Source organism: Hippoglossus hippoglossus, chromosome 4 (genome assembly GCF_009819705.1).
Source record: "Hippoglossus hippoglossus isolate fHipHip1 chromosome 4, fHipHip1.pri, whole genome shotgun sequence".
NCBI classification, from domain to species: Eukaryota; Metazoa; Chordata; class Actinopteri; order Pleuronectiformes; family Pleuronectidae; genus Hippoglossus; species Hippoglossus hippoglossus.
Genome location: NC_047154.1, coordinates 16,793,022 through 16,808,527, shown reverse-complemented (window position 1 = coordinate 16,808,527; position 15,506 = coordinate 16,793,022). Strand labels below are relative to the sequence as shown.

The window sequence follows — 15,506 nt, the reverse complement described above, 5'->3', positions numbered from 1 at the left end:
AAAGAATCAATATAAACAAACGGACTACAGAGAAGGCCAAAGCTGCAGTCCTGTGCAGCTTTTCTTCTTTTACGTATACAACAGATGAAGAACACCGCGTCCAGTAAAAATATCCAAAGGCCAAGCTGAATAAATGATGGCGAAGGAATAGGCTCCCTCTAAATGGATGACCCCTTTTCTCTTGCCACATCATCATTACTCTCACTAAGGGCCAAATGTGCTTGAGATAAACCAAGCAGTGGAGCCTAGGAGCTGATCAGCTCCGCAGCACGCCTTTGTCTGATCTGGTCCTAAACATTCACTCTGCTGCTCCGAGGCTCAAGTTGCAATTAGCCATGACTCTACTTTGGCTTTGCTACCTGAGACTGACCAGCCCACATAGCTGGACAACTCAGGAACTGGCAGGACCCAAAACATATGTCCTCTTTGGTCAACTTTTCAGACTCCAATGTGAAACAACATGATGATAAGATACAGCTGTGTACCAATTGGGACTATTTTATCAGTCAACAGTAAAACTAAGGAGTAGTTACTATTGAAATAAATGAAGATGATGGCTGAAGCACTTAAAGAGCTTAAGTCTTTGATCAAACCTTGGAAGGGTTTGAAAATTACCCTTAACTACTGTAAGCCAGCTTCAAAAGCAGACGATAGTCATGTGGGTGCATCTGGGAATAATTACAAATGTTTTTTGAGCCACAGTCATTCACCCATTTCATGAAAAAACATTTGTAAAGCTCCATTTTTTGAGATGGCATCATTAAAAATGACAAGAGACACGTGACGTTCTTTTCTGAGCTACTTGTGCAGGGGCTTCAGTGAGTCTGAACTCAGGAGTAGATAGTCCTCACACGAGTCATACATTTGTTTGCTTTAAGGAAAACCCAAGTGTAGAATGATCTTTGCATCAGTGAGGCACATTTAAAAAAAGATTAACGGCAGCACACTGAATAAATGAGGACAACAGGGGCAATGCTGCAGTTGTGGATGAAAAAATTGCTATCTAAGCTTTGATTGTACATAATCTTATGGGGATTATCAATTCTACCTATGAGACCAATAAGAGTTTGTTCAAGTGTTGACATCTAATTAAGTAAGTACTCATTTTTTTTATATCTTGGAACTGAGATTACAAACAAAAACAGGTTCGAGTCTAATTGTGTACAAATTTGACGTGAGGGTTTCTTCATAAAGTTCACCGTTGTGTATCATGTGTTTGATATGAGCAGGAAATTCACAGGCCCTGTTGAGAACCTGGTATTAACATGAATCTTCGGTCAATCAATAACAAGTGGACACATCTAAGTGCGTCAATTCACCCTTGGTATTAGAAATAAAAAGGAAATTAATATGTAGCAGTCAGTGTTAATATTGAGTCAATGATGAAACTGTAGGAGGTCAGAGGATGTTATCAGAGTAGGTGGTCCTTCAATGAGTCAGCCCTTCCCATCCCCACTGGGATTTGTCCCAGTATTGCCAGATGGCAAGTGCGACTACGGCACAAGGACACCCCAACTATCTAGCTGTAATTCTTGCGCTATGCTTGCACCATGACACTTTAAAGTAAAAATGAATGAGAGGGGGATTAAGACACAGTAGATGGCGGTTATGCACCTTGATGTTGGTGGCCACTCGCCAATAAACCGAACAAAGAAGAAGAAGGGGGATTAAGAAGGAGGTCCTCACCTTGTTGCCTGTCCCAGCACAGCAGATGCCCAGAGCCATGGCAGCTCCACAGCGAACATGAGGGTTGTAGCTTTCGGACAACAGAGACACCACACTGGGACACTGCTCCGGGGTCCTGAAGAGAGACAAAGAGAAAGACAGAAAAATTAAGACTTAAAAGAAATAAAGCAAAGAGGAGAAGAGCATGAGCCACATGAATCATGATCAGTTGATGGGGATTGTTTGATCAGTCTTTTGTTATCAGTTATTGTTGATATATTCAGAAAGCACACCATGTCCATGTTTGAGAGGAACTGTATGAGACAGGGATAGAAAATCAAATGTTTCTGGGATAAAACTAGAAAAGTGCAAGAAAGTGAAAGAGTAGTTGTGAAATGCAGGGCTTTGACTTATGTCTGAAAATTCACCAAGTCCTTATGTCTCCAAGTGGTGCTATTGAAGAAAGATAATTGAGAAACTTTTGCTTTAGTAAAGCCACCTGCTTTCGCTGGCTATTGGATTTCAGTGCAATGGACCATAAAGCTAAAACCAAATAAAAAAGATTAAAAACTACTTTAAGCTAGGAAAGAGAAAGTAAAACAAAACACATTATTTAAAGATCTACAGCTACTTTGTATTGATCCCTCAATAGTGCATGAAATAATAGAAGGTGGCCAAGATGTTCAAATCTTTGTCTTCATTCAACTTCAGAGGCAGTTAACCTAAATGTACACAAAGTCCAATAAATAGGAATTAAGGTGTCTAGGATTTGATCACTTCCATCTGACCAGAGCCAATAAATACATTCAATGAAGTCCTGAAAATAATGTGTAAATAAGTATAAGCTTTCCTGTGTATTGTATTTAGATGCGTGAATAGCTAAAGTGGCATGACTTTAAAGCATAATCTCCACTGCTCTCTTTGGAATTAGAAGCACGGCTCAACCACTACATGAGGATTTAACGAGATCACAAATGGCAATCACTGAGAAATGAAGACCAACTTTCAATTTCACATTTGAGGATAGAGTTCATTCTGTTTTGGTTTTTCTGGTTCTAACAGATGGGAAGTAAGCCAACTGTACTTTGTGGATTCGAAGTGAAAAATCAGTCGCCCCAATAAATCATGAACAAATTTTCAAATAAGATGAATTAAGAAGCTGTGTGGATTTTATAGTTGACTCCTAAATACAATTGTGCCAATTTTCAGGAGAAAATAATGGCTAACAATTTCTGAAGATAGAGAATTGCTGATAATGGCTGTTTGACAGTGTGACAAAGACGTTTTCCCAGCTGAGAGAGACTGATTAGAGTTCATTCTTAAAATATGCCTGTGTGGTATGTATTTTATGTTATGTTCTGTACTTTTAGAAGCACATAAATTGGACAAGGATTTTCTCCTGTAATTACTGTGGGTCAGCTTACAGTATGGTTGTTAGCTCAAACAAACTAAAGATTAATTTCTTCAGTTTGACATGAGAATGTCTCCTGGTACCGAAAAATACCAAACTTAACTTATTTGAAATATGATGACCAAACAAAGCACATATAGGACGCATGGTGACATTTTGTAGTTATATTAGCACGGTCAGAGAATTAGGGATCATTTTTCAGCTAAAACATTTGGTCTTTGGATAGTTCTACTCTGGGAGACTGTACAGAACCAAGTAAGGGGGGGTTACTCGTTGCCTTTCTCACATTTTCGTGTGAGATCCACTCAACATTGTACTTGACAAGTACTGATTATTTATTGCTTAACATTGTAATGTCCAACATCTGTTTTTGAAAGCAAATCAGTGCACAAAGAGAATATACACTTTGATTTGTTAAAACCAGAAAGATTACAAGGTACAAACACATGGTCTAAATTTTGAATTTAGTCATCTAAACAAAATTAAGATTGTAATTGAAATGCTTTGGCAGCCTGAAAACGTGAGCTTATTGTGGACAAAAAGCAAAATCTTTGGTGTACAAGCACATCGAAGGCTTCTCCCCATACACCACTGCTACCTCCCCCACCACTTCACCCGCTTTGAAAAGAGGAGAGAACAGAAAGTGACAAATATAAACAGTGGGACGCCTGTGTTGAAGAAAATTACCTCCCAGAACCACTGGCATGTCGCCAGCACCAAGACGTTCATCTGCTTTGTGCAGAGTCTGACTCATGGACACAACGGTGAGGGAGGGAAGAGAGAATGAGAGAGTGAACAAGACGGGAGAGAGTGTGAGCCGATCTCAGGCTGTGAACAAGGGGCAGCAACTGGAAGCGGGAGAGAGGTGGACAAGCCACAACATCTGAAAGTTTTAAACCTGTGATCGCGGTAGGTGATGCGGAGCAAGACTGGGGGTTCCTCCAACATGTGGAAGCAAAACAAATTCCACATCATGGACTGCTTCAGACAGCGACAGATTTAGGCTTTGCAGCTGAGGGAGGGCATGCTTTGTCACGCTCTTACTTGGTGGAAGGTGGAAATATAAAGATGAGGAAGGAAATGTTGAAGAAGACGTAGTGTTTATCAGCACAAAGTTTTGCTCTAGTGTAACGAAAGACTTGTAGCGCCGTCGGGAAACGTCCAACAGCAACAAACTTTACGCTCAGGAGCAGGTAAGAAACTTTGGCCAAATAATGACCGTCTAATTGACACCGTTGTACTTTCATTAATAGTGTAATCCATTCCACATGAAAAGCTGTGTACATCTTTGTAGATGAACAAGTTTAGACCGTAGATGGTGAGACAAGTCTGTTCTTTTCATTGAAAGTACAATAGAGTTTTCCATGTCTGGGCGTTGTTTTAAAACCTTTTACTAGCTAGTTTTAGTTCAGATAAACCCAGCAAAAATTAAAAAGGCATGTCAGCTATTACACCCTATATTTTCCAGTTAGGTAAATTTCTTAATAATGTGGAAACAGAAATAATCACCACAGAGGAAAGCCCTCCTTCATTTCCAACTGTAAACATCTCATTATGACACCATCATTCAGACAAATTGGTAACAAGCTTTCGCTGTTCCTTCAACAGGAGGATGCACTGGGTAACAGAACTTCTGCTGCTTGGGAAAACGAGGACCCCGAGTAACATTTCGCTGTGGAAGTAATAATCGTGTTGGGATTACTGCCAGCATTGGACCCATTTTCAGTGGATCCTCTACTGATTTTTCGCTTTTCCTCTTGGTTTTTACACTTCACAAGGGATGAGACTTCCTGTTCACTGATCCTGAGCTGCCCCACACTACCCTTTTGCCCTTGCCTGTGGGACCCAGTGACCATGCTGACCGAGTGTCCAACACCAGAAAGATCAGAGCCCCGACCCACGCTCAGACCAGCTGTGACCTCTACAGCAACATGTCTCAGGCAGTCGCGGCTCCACTTGAGACTAACAGCTCATGGCCAGGAGAGGAGTCTGGGGTTCAGCTGAGATGGGCCGCCCTGCTTATCGTCATGGTCATCATCCCCACTATCGGGGGCAACATCCTGGTCATTCTTGCGGTTTCCCTCGAGAGGAAGCTGCAGAATGCCACAAATTACTTTTTGATGTCACTTGCCGTTGCTGATCTACTGGTGGGACTCCTAGTGATGCCCATTGCTCTCGTCACCGTTCTCTACAGTAAGTTTAGCATGGGGCCAATGCGTTTGAAAACCTGATGTAATTTCTCATCTTTAAACAAAAAATAAACCTGTGCAATAAAAAAAGAACTAGAAACATGACTAGTGAGAGAAAATGTCCTTGTTCATCCGCCAGATCAACTCATTGACACCTGATGCTATGTTTAACACAATGACGGACACTAAACTGATATCTAGCGATGTTTGAACTATTTTTAACGGCTGAACGGGTTTATATGTCTTTGTATAAAAGACCTATAAAACCCAGTTAATAGTTCAAAGCAACAAGGTTTTAAAAGGGAGTGTGTCGGTGGGATGAGGAAATTTAACAATTTTCCATTACATCTAAAAAACTTTTACTTGCCCTAACATGGAATAAGGAAGAAGATGAAATCCATAATCCACTTTAATAATCTACCAAGAAAAACAAGTCAGCATAGTTGCGGGTAGCAAATAAGAATGAAAATAGTTAGTGAGCAACAATAGATACAATCGCAACCATGATTAAACAATCTATTTTGGATTAGATTTAACAAGAGATAGCTGGCAATAAACATGCTACTTCTCTGAAAGTTCATGCCTTGAATTTAACTCCTGGTGTAGCAGATTATTACCAAAATCTTAAATTTCTAATTAATTCCGGTGAGAGTGCTGTTGGTTGTATAGGATTTTTTGGCAAAAAACTTTTATTCCCCAGTAATGCAAATGCAGGACAATAATCTCGATCATAAATATGTCTCGCACATTTAACAGCAGAGTATAGTGGAGACACTGGGCTATTTGTTTTCTTGACTCTAAATTAAGTTTTTCCATGAGAACTGGGTGTATTACAGAGGAAAGCCTTCACAGGTCAAACTTGTCACAGCTGGAGCTTTTATCCATCCCATCTTAATGCAGAAGCTACATAAGCCAGAGCCAAGCAATTATCTAGTATTAAATCTATATTTGAAATAAATTTGCCCTCTACACGCTGTCCAAATGTTTGCTGTAAAAATAGGACCACAGCTGGCCGGGTTTTGACATCACATTGTGAACGTATTTAACCTAAATAATAGATGAAGCAGGAACTCAACTGTTTACTCTCACCCTTAAATACACGTCACATATCGTTTTAGTAGACAACATTACTTCTTTTAAAGTTACTTCAGTTGCGGAAGCTGAGAAGGTTGACTAAAACTTGCAGAGTAATTTATCAGAAGAAACTGAAAGCTCAAAATATGAATAAAGCGGCATAAAAATCTTGATCCCTTGGAATAAAGAATAATAGCATTCATTAATTTCCATGTGATTCTCTGTGACTGAGAAAAGAACCAAGAGTTACAGCTTCATTTAAAATATACATTTCACTAGCAGCAGGTGGCAGTGTGAAAAGAAGTTTGAAAAGGAATTAATCGCCTTACCTGTAATATTAGGAATAAACCCAATTATCACAGTTAGTTTAAACACTTATTAATAGAGGAGTTTTCTCTATCACAGTAGTATTTGTGTCTGCTAAAATGATGCATTTGAAAAAAAAAAAGAACATCTGGCAAATATTTTCCGATGCAAGCAGCTGTCGTTACTCTCCTATTTAGGGAGATGAAGCTGACAGTACCATGGTAAGAAAGGAGAGGTCATGGGGATGTAAACATGCACAAACATTGCGTGAAAGGAGTTTGGAGATTCAAACAGTCAGATGGAGGATCAGTTTCTCATGGGAAGCACATATTTCAATGCACTGCAGGACAGAGTATACTGTCAGAGGTACGAGTGTTAATTTAAAAAGAAAATCACAAGGTCACAAAGTATTAAATATTCATGGGAGAGTATATTATGTTTAAGAAAAGGCTTAAATGTATAATCCTGAAAAGCCGATACAACAATGTGACTGGATTACAGTTGCACTTGTCAGCACTGCCATGCACTTTACACATCTGACAGACTGATGAATTCCACACATACAGGCAGCACGTTAAGAGATCTGATGTTAACTGTGGAAAATAGAGCACCTGGTGAGAAAAAAAACACATCAAAAAGATTTTTTAAAAAAGGACCAATTATTTAGTTTTCCTACCTCAACTGTTGAGAACATCCATTCACTTCTTTTTAAGAAAAGGGCTACGGGTCAGAGGAATTGTGTGCACAGGGCAACGGGCTATATTTTTTTGGTTTAGTTCATTAAACACAAACCATAGAAAATACCTGAATACAAAAAAAAAAAAAATTGCAGCAAACACACATTACAGTTCTTTGCTAATAAACTTTAATCCACGCCTTTTAAGAAAAGACGGCACTAAAATGCAATAATTAGATTTTATGCTTTTAAACTGATTTTAAAGTGACAAATAAAAATGAGTAAAAGTGAGTTACTGATACCAAATACTGCTGAACATGTATTGATCTGTGAAATATAAAAAGATGCCATTTGGTAAAATAATTCGTTTCAAGAGCAAACGATGAAAACAATAAAAGTGTGTTACTCTAGGTTCTTACTGTGAACACATATCTAGTGTTGGTTGTTGTATCGTTTTGGCAACAGTGCCAAAATGTTTTTTTTTAAATAATTTTAAAAATGATACTGTTTGATATTTATGACCCTTTAAACCAAGACTGAACAAGCTCACATGCTCCAATTCAGGAGAGGGTAAATTTCCTATTGAAATACACTTTGGCAGAGGGCGATTCTTAACTGTGGCCTTGCAAGGTGCACGTTTATTACAGTTCTGTACGATACTCAACACTTTGTAAAACAGAAACAGTGAGTCTGCTTTAAGAATGAGTTCAAGTATTTGTCAATGAATAAACCAACCCCATGAAACCAAATCAAAGCTATGACTCAAAAATTCCACCAAGAGTGAAAAAACGTGTGCAAGAAACAGAGGGGAGATGGCACAACAAATGAAATTTAAGTAAAGGAATATTTCCAACAGTCTTTTGCAATGTTAATGGGTGACGGGACAAAAGCCAGAACAATTACTTGCCAATTTTATGCCTGGAACAAAAAATAAACACTACTGTTGAACAGAGACTCCAGCACATCTACATAAAGAGCTTTTAGCTCCATAAACAGTCATTGAACCCTCCTTTTTCCAGTAAATTCACTCCTCACAGAGATAAACAAACACCAATCTTTTGCATGAGAGCTACTTCTGATCTCTTGCCATTGTGGTGCATCTTCCATAACAGACAGTGTGCAACACTCAAGCTCTTTTGGAATCAAAGTGGGTTATACATTATAGTTATACATTATAAGGGTTGTAGAGTCATGACCTCAGATAAACGACATACAAATGAAAGAAAACGGTCTTTCTAGATTAACCTCCTTCTCACCTTCTCTTTAGACTCTGGCTGGCCTCTTCCTGAGTTCCTCTGCCCAATCTGGATCTTCCTCGACGTGCTGTTTTCTACAGCATCTATCATGCACCTATGCGCCATTTCACTGGATCGCTATATTGCCATCAAGAAGCCAATCCAACACAGCCAGTACAAATCCAGGGCCAAGGCAATGGTGAAGATTGCACTGGTGTGGCTCATATCCATTTGTAAGCACATCAGTACAGATTTCCTTGACTTTTCTTAGCACACACTGTTTAGAGCTCTGTATCAGCCTGTACTTTGATAAAGTCTGATTTGTTGACATAAATTCCAAGGAAAGACTGGGTTTACAAATGGGGAGAGTGAAAGGGATCAATCAGAGAACCTCAGAGATGTTACTGATGATGTGCCAAGAGGACACAACTCAATTTTCATGAGGATGGAGTTCATTCAAAGGTCAATGTAGTTTGTGCATCCAAAGCAAGTTGCACCACTGTGAGCAGTTGGGTGATAAAATAAAGCATTAATACATTTTGTAAGTTCAATATGTTCAGCTAGGAACCAGACAAAAAGCCTCTTTACAAACATCTGATTACTTTAATTCATTTTAAAAACAAAAAGCAGAGAACCTGCCATCCTTTCATCGTATTACTGCTACTACCACTTATGACACAGGTAAATCTTTCCCTGAGGTCAAAAGCAACACTACAGCAGCTGGTGTTGAAAATATGAAAAAAGATTAACTTTAGGTTTAACTTTTTTTACACCTCATCTGCGCAAGTGCCAATGTTTTGCGAATGCTAACTGTTGTCATCATTTTCTAGGTATCGCCATCCCAATTCCAATTAAGGGACTCATGAACTACCACCTTCCCAACAACGTCACCTTCAACAGTAACCACACATGCCTGCTGAAAACTGACACCTTCCGGGAGTTCATCATGTTTGGCTCCTTGGCAGCATTCTTCATCCCTTTGACCATTATGATGGTCATCTACCTTCTCACTGTACAGGTGCTGCGCAAAAAGGTTTATTTGCTCAAGTCAAAGGTGACTCAGCGCGTTAGCGCCCAAGCAGTCTCCACAGTTTTTCAAAGGGAACAGGGTGTGCCCTCAACTCAGACTGAGCAACTGAACATGCTAGACAACAGACTTCCCAGAATGCATGAAAAATCAAATGCAGGCACAACAAACTCTCCTACAGGAGGCGAGATTAACATTCGGAGAATGTCGACAATGGGCAAGAAGTCAATGCAGACTCTGAGCAATGAGCAGCGCGCCTCAAAGGTGCTGGGCATTGTCTTCCTTCTCTTCGTAGTGATGTGGTGCCCTTTCTTCATCACCAACATCACCTCTGTGCTATGTGCCAGCTGTGATGTTAATGTGATTGCCCACCTCATGGAGATATTTGTTTGGGTTGGTTATGTGTCATCAGGTATCAACCCGTTGGTCTACACGCTATTCAACAAAACTTTCAGACAGGCATTCGGGCGTTATATCACTTGTAATTACAAAACTGGTCACGAGCCAGGAAGCCAACCAGGGGCCTCAAACGCAGATCGGACGCTCACACGGATTTCATTCAGGTCTTCTATGGCGGCAAACTCTAAACTGTTTATGAAACGAGGAATGAAAAACAGCATTGGAGCGGTGAGCTATCAAAGTCCGCTTAGGTGCAGACAAGCAACTGTACAGTCATCCGGTGGTGTTGTCTTAGACACAATGCTTCTGACTGAGAATGAAGGTGGGAAGCATGAAGAACATGTTAGCTCTGTGTAGATATTTGGACATTATCCAATTAAAAGGGGAGCACTCGAAGAGGATCAGATTTATGTTCTGTATCTTTTAAAGACAAAATGCAAAATTCAAAACTTGCTGTTGCGCAAGAAGTAATTTAAGGCCAGGACTCACTCTACACTACACAAAATCTAACCTGCTGCGGATGTTTGTAAAAGCGAAACGAGGCAATGCTACAAAGTATGTCAAAGCTATGAATTCAAAGACAGAAAGACAGATCATATCACAGAATCGAAGAGAGAAAAGCCAAAGTTCAGGCAGACATAAGAATGCGAGTAATGGAAACACTATGATAACCTGGAAGCTCTTATGAATGCAGTATACAATATATTGTTATGCTGAACCTTTCAACTTGTGCTATCTAAATATGATGTAAAACATCTCAGACCACATGCTTTCATTTTCAGACAACCACAACTCAACCTCTCAAATCTCTTCTGCAATAGACACATAATGCATTGTACTCTTGAAATGATGCGTATTGCATTTGCTGGATCTTTGGGAAGTGCTCTTGTATGTGTATTACAGCCTGATGTTGACATGATAACAAGGTTTCCAAATAAAAAGATGCTATATAAAAAGAACAAAATTCTAAATAAATGAATGCTGTCTTGCTGAACTGAAAGAAAATTGTACAAGTTCTAAGTATCTGTGTCAATATCAGAAAGTAGAAATGCCTCCTTCATGAATGTGTTGATAATACCTTAGAAGATCTGTAAATACGGTCATTTAAAAGTGACTCCACAAAGCAGGATATTTTTTGAATAATTAGAAGACAGTTGTTACAAATCCAAGGGTCTATAGATTTAAAAAAAGGGACAAGCAAGAAAACCATACAAATATCAGAAGCAATTTCTCAAGTCTCTATACTCTTGATTATATCAAATTGAAGTGTTTTAAGAACAGTGCAGATATCCAAACATATATCAGTGTATGGGGTTTAGTGATATCTAATGGCAAAGTTGCATATTGCAAGTGAAAGGCTCTTTCTACAGCCAGTGTTTGATTTGTCCATTCTGGGCTACGGTCAAAACATGGCAGTGCAACAGGATGGACGTGTTGTAGATGTCGATGTCAGGGGTTCATTCTGAGTTATTATACATTAGTAAGAAAATAGACTATAATATACTAATAAACTATATTAAATTCCATATCGGCTAAAAGATCCAATAGATCCTTTACGCTGGTTCTTTAAAACAGACTAAATTCAAACAGCCAACAAAATACAGATTTGGATAGGGTTCCTTGATTTTGCCATGTGACCTTGGAGTGGATCAATTTGTTATTTTTGCTTTAAAAAAAAGCAGGAACTCTGTTGATTTATTAAGAAAATTGCAAAACATTTAAACTTGGAGATGTCCAGTTGTGCATGTTTGGAGGGTGGAAGGAGTTTCCTCGAGTCATTACGGTGGAAAGCTGTTCTAGTTCAGAAGTCAAAATTCTAAACACAGCGAAGATTTACACATGGTTTATCTAGCAGCCAATTGATCACACAGAATATCACAAAGCCTTTTTTGGGCTTAAAAATGTACACCTAGACATGTGTGCACTGGATAGGCTCTGTGATCAACACTGCTCTGGTATCTGATGGCTAATTCCCTATAAATAGCCAAGGAAGAAAATGTGTGAGTAACAATGACAAGAAGGTTCAGCCATGGAATACCTTCCATGAAGAACAGGATGATACTGCAAATCGTAGACAACGGTGCATCTACCACATCAAAGAGGTGTTTATGTACATCCAGTAGATGCCTGGTAATAAGGGCGTACAAGGGCAACGTAAACAAGATTTAAGAAAAAAATGAACTCTTCATTTTAACAAAACAGGAATAGTTCCAATGGTTGCTGATTAGTACTATGTCTACATTGGGAATAAGTGCAGCACAACCATTTACTTTAAACAAACTGGTTCTTATCAAATTAGAACAAATAAGGTTTTTATGAGTCGTTTTGTATGGAAAGCAGAAAACCAGAAAAATATTTCAATGATATATTTGTGATGAACAGAACCAAAGACATTACCCTTATTACTGTACAATGAAATCTATTTCAGAAGTTAATATTACAAGTTTTTTTTTTAGGGCTGGCTATGGCACAAACCTTTTAATGCCAGTTTCAGTAGAGTAACTATGTTTTAATGCTCTTCTAAACAACATCTTGAGGGAATAGAATAATGACTTTTCACAAAACTTTTTTTAGATTCAACAACATGAGCCGAAGTTGACAAATGTGTCCGTTTCATTTAGTCTCCACACAAAGCAGCGCGCGTGCGTGTGTGTTGGGAATAAGGAACTGGGAGTTTGGCCAGTTCCTTGAGGCCTTAAAGAGAAACCCCTCTGTTGGATATAGAGAAACTAAACAAGAGTATCCTTCACTCAAGTAATACAGTCTGGAACCTACCTGAACAAGATGAAGCCGATGGACTCGACAGCAGCCCTTCTGACGTCGTCGTTCACGTCACTCACCTTATTTAAAATAAGTAAAACAGTCAAATCACCACAGCCAATACTGAGACTCATCAAATCATGCAATTAACATTATCGATGTGGCTCACAGTGTGAGGCACATGCTCTACCATGGCACCATCTGATAGCTTGTATAAGGCACCACCTACAGGACAACATGTTGAACTGTTCACACCTGTCAATTATGTTTTGTTTGCAAATTAAGCCACTGAAAGTACATTGACACATACATACATATATATATGAATCCTTATGTTATATTGTCATCAGTTTAAACTGCCATCTGACAAACCAGTTATTTTCCTTGTTGAAATTTAATTATTTCAGTGTTATGGTGGATCTAACAATTAGCGCTGGTTTTAACAAAAACTTTCAAGACTTGATGGATTCTGAACTTCAATCACAGATTCATAAAATGATCAGAACAACACTGTTGCTGATGTCTAACCCTTTAAGAAGAGCCAAATGTTGTATTCCAGCAAAACTTGAATCTTTTAACAAACCTAAATCAGTAACCAAGTAATGCCAGCTACAGTTATGCAGCCCTGGCTCTTGGCATCGGCTTCACTGCCAGCAAGATAAACCTGTCTCCCCTGAAAAACTGTTGTGAAGAGGAGACATAACAGGAAATACTCACAGCGACATGTAGCAGACGCCGAATGGCCTTGTTGTTCCCAGAGCCGCAGTAGGCCATTCCCACAGAGTACATTCCAGAGCGCCGCAGGATGGGGTCCTATCATTGACAGTGAGAGGAAGCAGAGCTTTGAGACTTTGTGTCTGGATACAAAACCGAGATCAACATTAATTGAGTCATTTACCACATTCAGGTCTTACAGAAGGGTTTCTGGCAAACAGTACAGAGGTAGTCTCCCATATAATAGATATACACACACAACCTGGTGTTGTATGAATACAGGAGTCAAAGCAATCCACATAAGAACTGGCCAACTGCAAGGTTTACGGAGTGCGATGGTTCTTTTAAACAGCCTCCCACCTATGTATTTTTCCAATTCAAGCTGGGGTCATTGCATGTATAGTGTTTTTATATGTAAAAGCTGCAAGAGTGCCATAAAAACACTGCATGTACATTTGCTCCGAGTGCATTTCAGCCTCACCTTGTCTCTGCAGAGGCTTTCAATGAGGGCATCAGCCTCCTCCATGCGTCCATACATCACCATGGCGATTCCAACTGCCAGGCCACGCAGGATCTTCTCATGCTGCGTCTCCTGAGCATAGCCGACCATGTCCTCAATGGCCTGGGCGGACTTGGAGCCCAACATGACGAGACCGAGAGCCAGACCTGCAGCTTCACCTGAGGGGTTACACATTACCGTCAGCAGGTTGTTTGTTTTAACCCCAAATCAGATGTTTACTCGTGTATATTACTGAACTAGATTTAACAGCAATCAATGCATGTTAGAGATGTTGCAAAATCACTACCCGTTGCATATGGTAGACACCTTTTTCTCACTACATTTGTTTGACCACATATTCTTCCCCAAAATAATTTTCAAGCCTATTCATTTTAATATTCGGTTATTAACTATCAGACATGGGAAAAAAGGTATTTAATTACCATTGTCGAGGTTAGGTAATTTTTTGCAAGCTGAATACAAAAAAAACAAAAACTACTTCCACCCTGCTTTTCAGAAAACGTTTCATTTTTGAGATTTTGTCAGTGGCCTACGCACCAGTTACAGCATCATCCTGGTACAGGTTGGATTTGAGGAGGTCATAAACATCCTGTCTGGCTGTGCCCAAAGCAGCCAAGCCAAGGCCAAGAGCACCACCATGACGGACAATCTGTACCGCAGAAGAAGAAAACAGCGCATGAGCGATGGAACACGGAACATAAATCCACCAACTGACTGTGACTCAAAATAAATGGGTTTCCTCAGCTAAACACCTGAGGCACTAATGTTGTTTCCTCCTTATCATTATATTATTTATTTGTTCTAAGTTATAACTTTATAGCGATATAGAGACAAGAGTAAATTTAAATAACAGGAATATTGAGGTTCTCTAAACTTTTACCTAGTAGTGTATTTTGTTACAAGCAGCATTCAAAGTAAACATCAAAACACTCACATCATTGCTTGCGTTCTTGAGCTGACTGAGCAGGTAGTCGATAATGTCGCCACCATGGTTGGCATGAATGAGTCCCAGAGCGTACAGGCCTCCTCCTTCCTGGTAGGCTGAGCCAGGGGAAGTGTCTTTGGGCAAGTACGTGGCCATTAACTGGAGAGCCTCTTTCTCATGGCCCTGGAAAACACAGCATTTTATATTTAAAATGAAATTGTATTACATTAATAATATACATAACATTTTTTAAACTTAGATTATACCATCATCATTGTGAGGGAAATTTACCTTGTGGATGACACCCAGACTTGCTGTTGCTGTGAACTTTGCCCAGTTGGTGGCTCTCGCAAGCCATTCTAAGTTTTCTCTAAAAAAATATAAAACAAAAACTTTTAGACATAACATCACTTGAAGTAAATATGTTTCTCAGTCGCTTTGTGCAATGTGTGAAATTGATTGTTGTTCCACGTTTGGTTCAGGCTACACAGTTACCTGAGGAACTGGTCACTTGTTGTTCCTGTGTGCATGAAAGAGTTGGCTATTACTGTGGCTGTGTGGCACACAGAATTTCGGACTGCGTCCTAGAGTGATGGAGAAAAGAA

The 15,506-nt window shown here is 39.4% G+C and overlaps 2 protein-coding genes across 6 annotated transcripts in view; one reads left to right on the top strand and one right to left on the bottom strand.

The window, feature by feature from the left end:
- Positions 1–15,506, bottom strand: part of psmd1 (proteasome 26S subunit, non-ATPase 1) — a 33,677-nt gene that overhangs the window by 14,086 nt on the left and 4,085 nt on the right. For all 3 annotated transcript variants that reach the window (XM_034582906.1, XM_034582905.1, XM_034582907.1), the window contains exons 10-17: positions 15,397–15,485; positions 15,193–15,271; positions 14,911–15,084; positions 14,514–14,625; positions 13,938–14,134; positions 13,460–13,555; positions 12,758–12,822; positions 1,687–1,801 (exon numbers count right to left, since the gene is read on the bottom strand). In XM_034582906.1, the coding sequence (XP_034438797.1) occupies positions 1,687–1,801; positions 12,758–12,822; positions 13,460–13,555; positions 13,938–14,134; positions 14,514–14,625; positions 14,911–15,084; positions 15,193–15,271; positions 15,397–15,485 (927 nt within the window). The remainder of the gene's footprint in view (positions 1–1,686; positions 1,802–12,757; positions 12,823–13,459; positions 13,556–13,937; positions 14,135–14,513; positions 14,626–14,910; positions 15,085–15,192; positions 15,272–15,396; positions 15,486–15,506) is intronic.
- Positions 3,259–10,907, top strand: htr2b (5-hydroxytryptamine (serotonin) receptor 2B, G protein-coupled). 3 transcript variants are annotated; one of them, XM_034582909.1, is made up of 5 exons: positions 3,259–4,269; positions 4,685–5,269; positions 8,589–8,789; positions 9,387–10,378; positions 10,445–10,907. In XM_034582909.1, the coding sequence occupies exons 2-4, from the start codon at positions 5,008–5,010 to the stop codon at positions 10,337–10,339; spliced, it is 1,416 nt and encodes a 471-aa protein (XP_034438800.1). In that variant the 5' UTR covers positions 3,259–4,269; positions 4,685–5,007; the 3' UTR covers positions 10,340–10,378; positions 10,445–10,907. The 3 variants fall into 3 exon arrangements, with proteins under 3 accessions (XP_034438800.1, XP_034438801.1, XP_034438799.1); XM_034582910.1 differs by having other exon boundaries at positions 3,259–3,985; positions 9,387–10,907; XM_034582908.1 differs by having other exon boundaries at positions 9,387–10,907.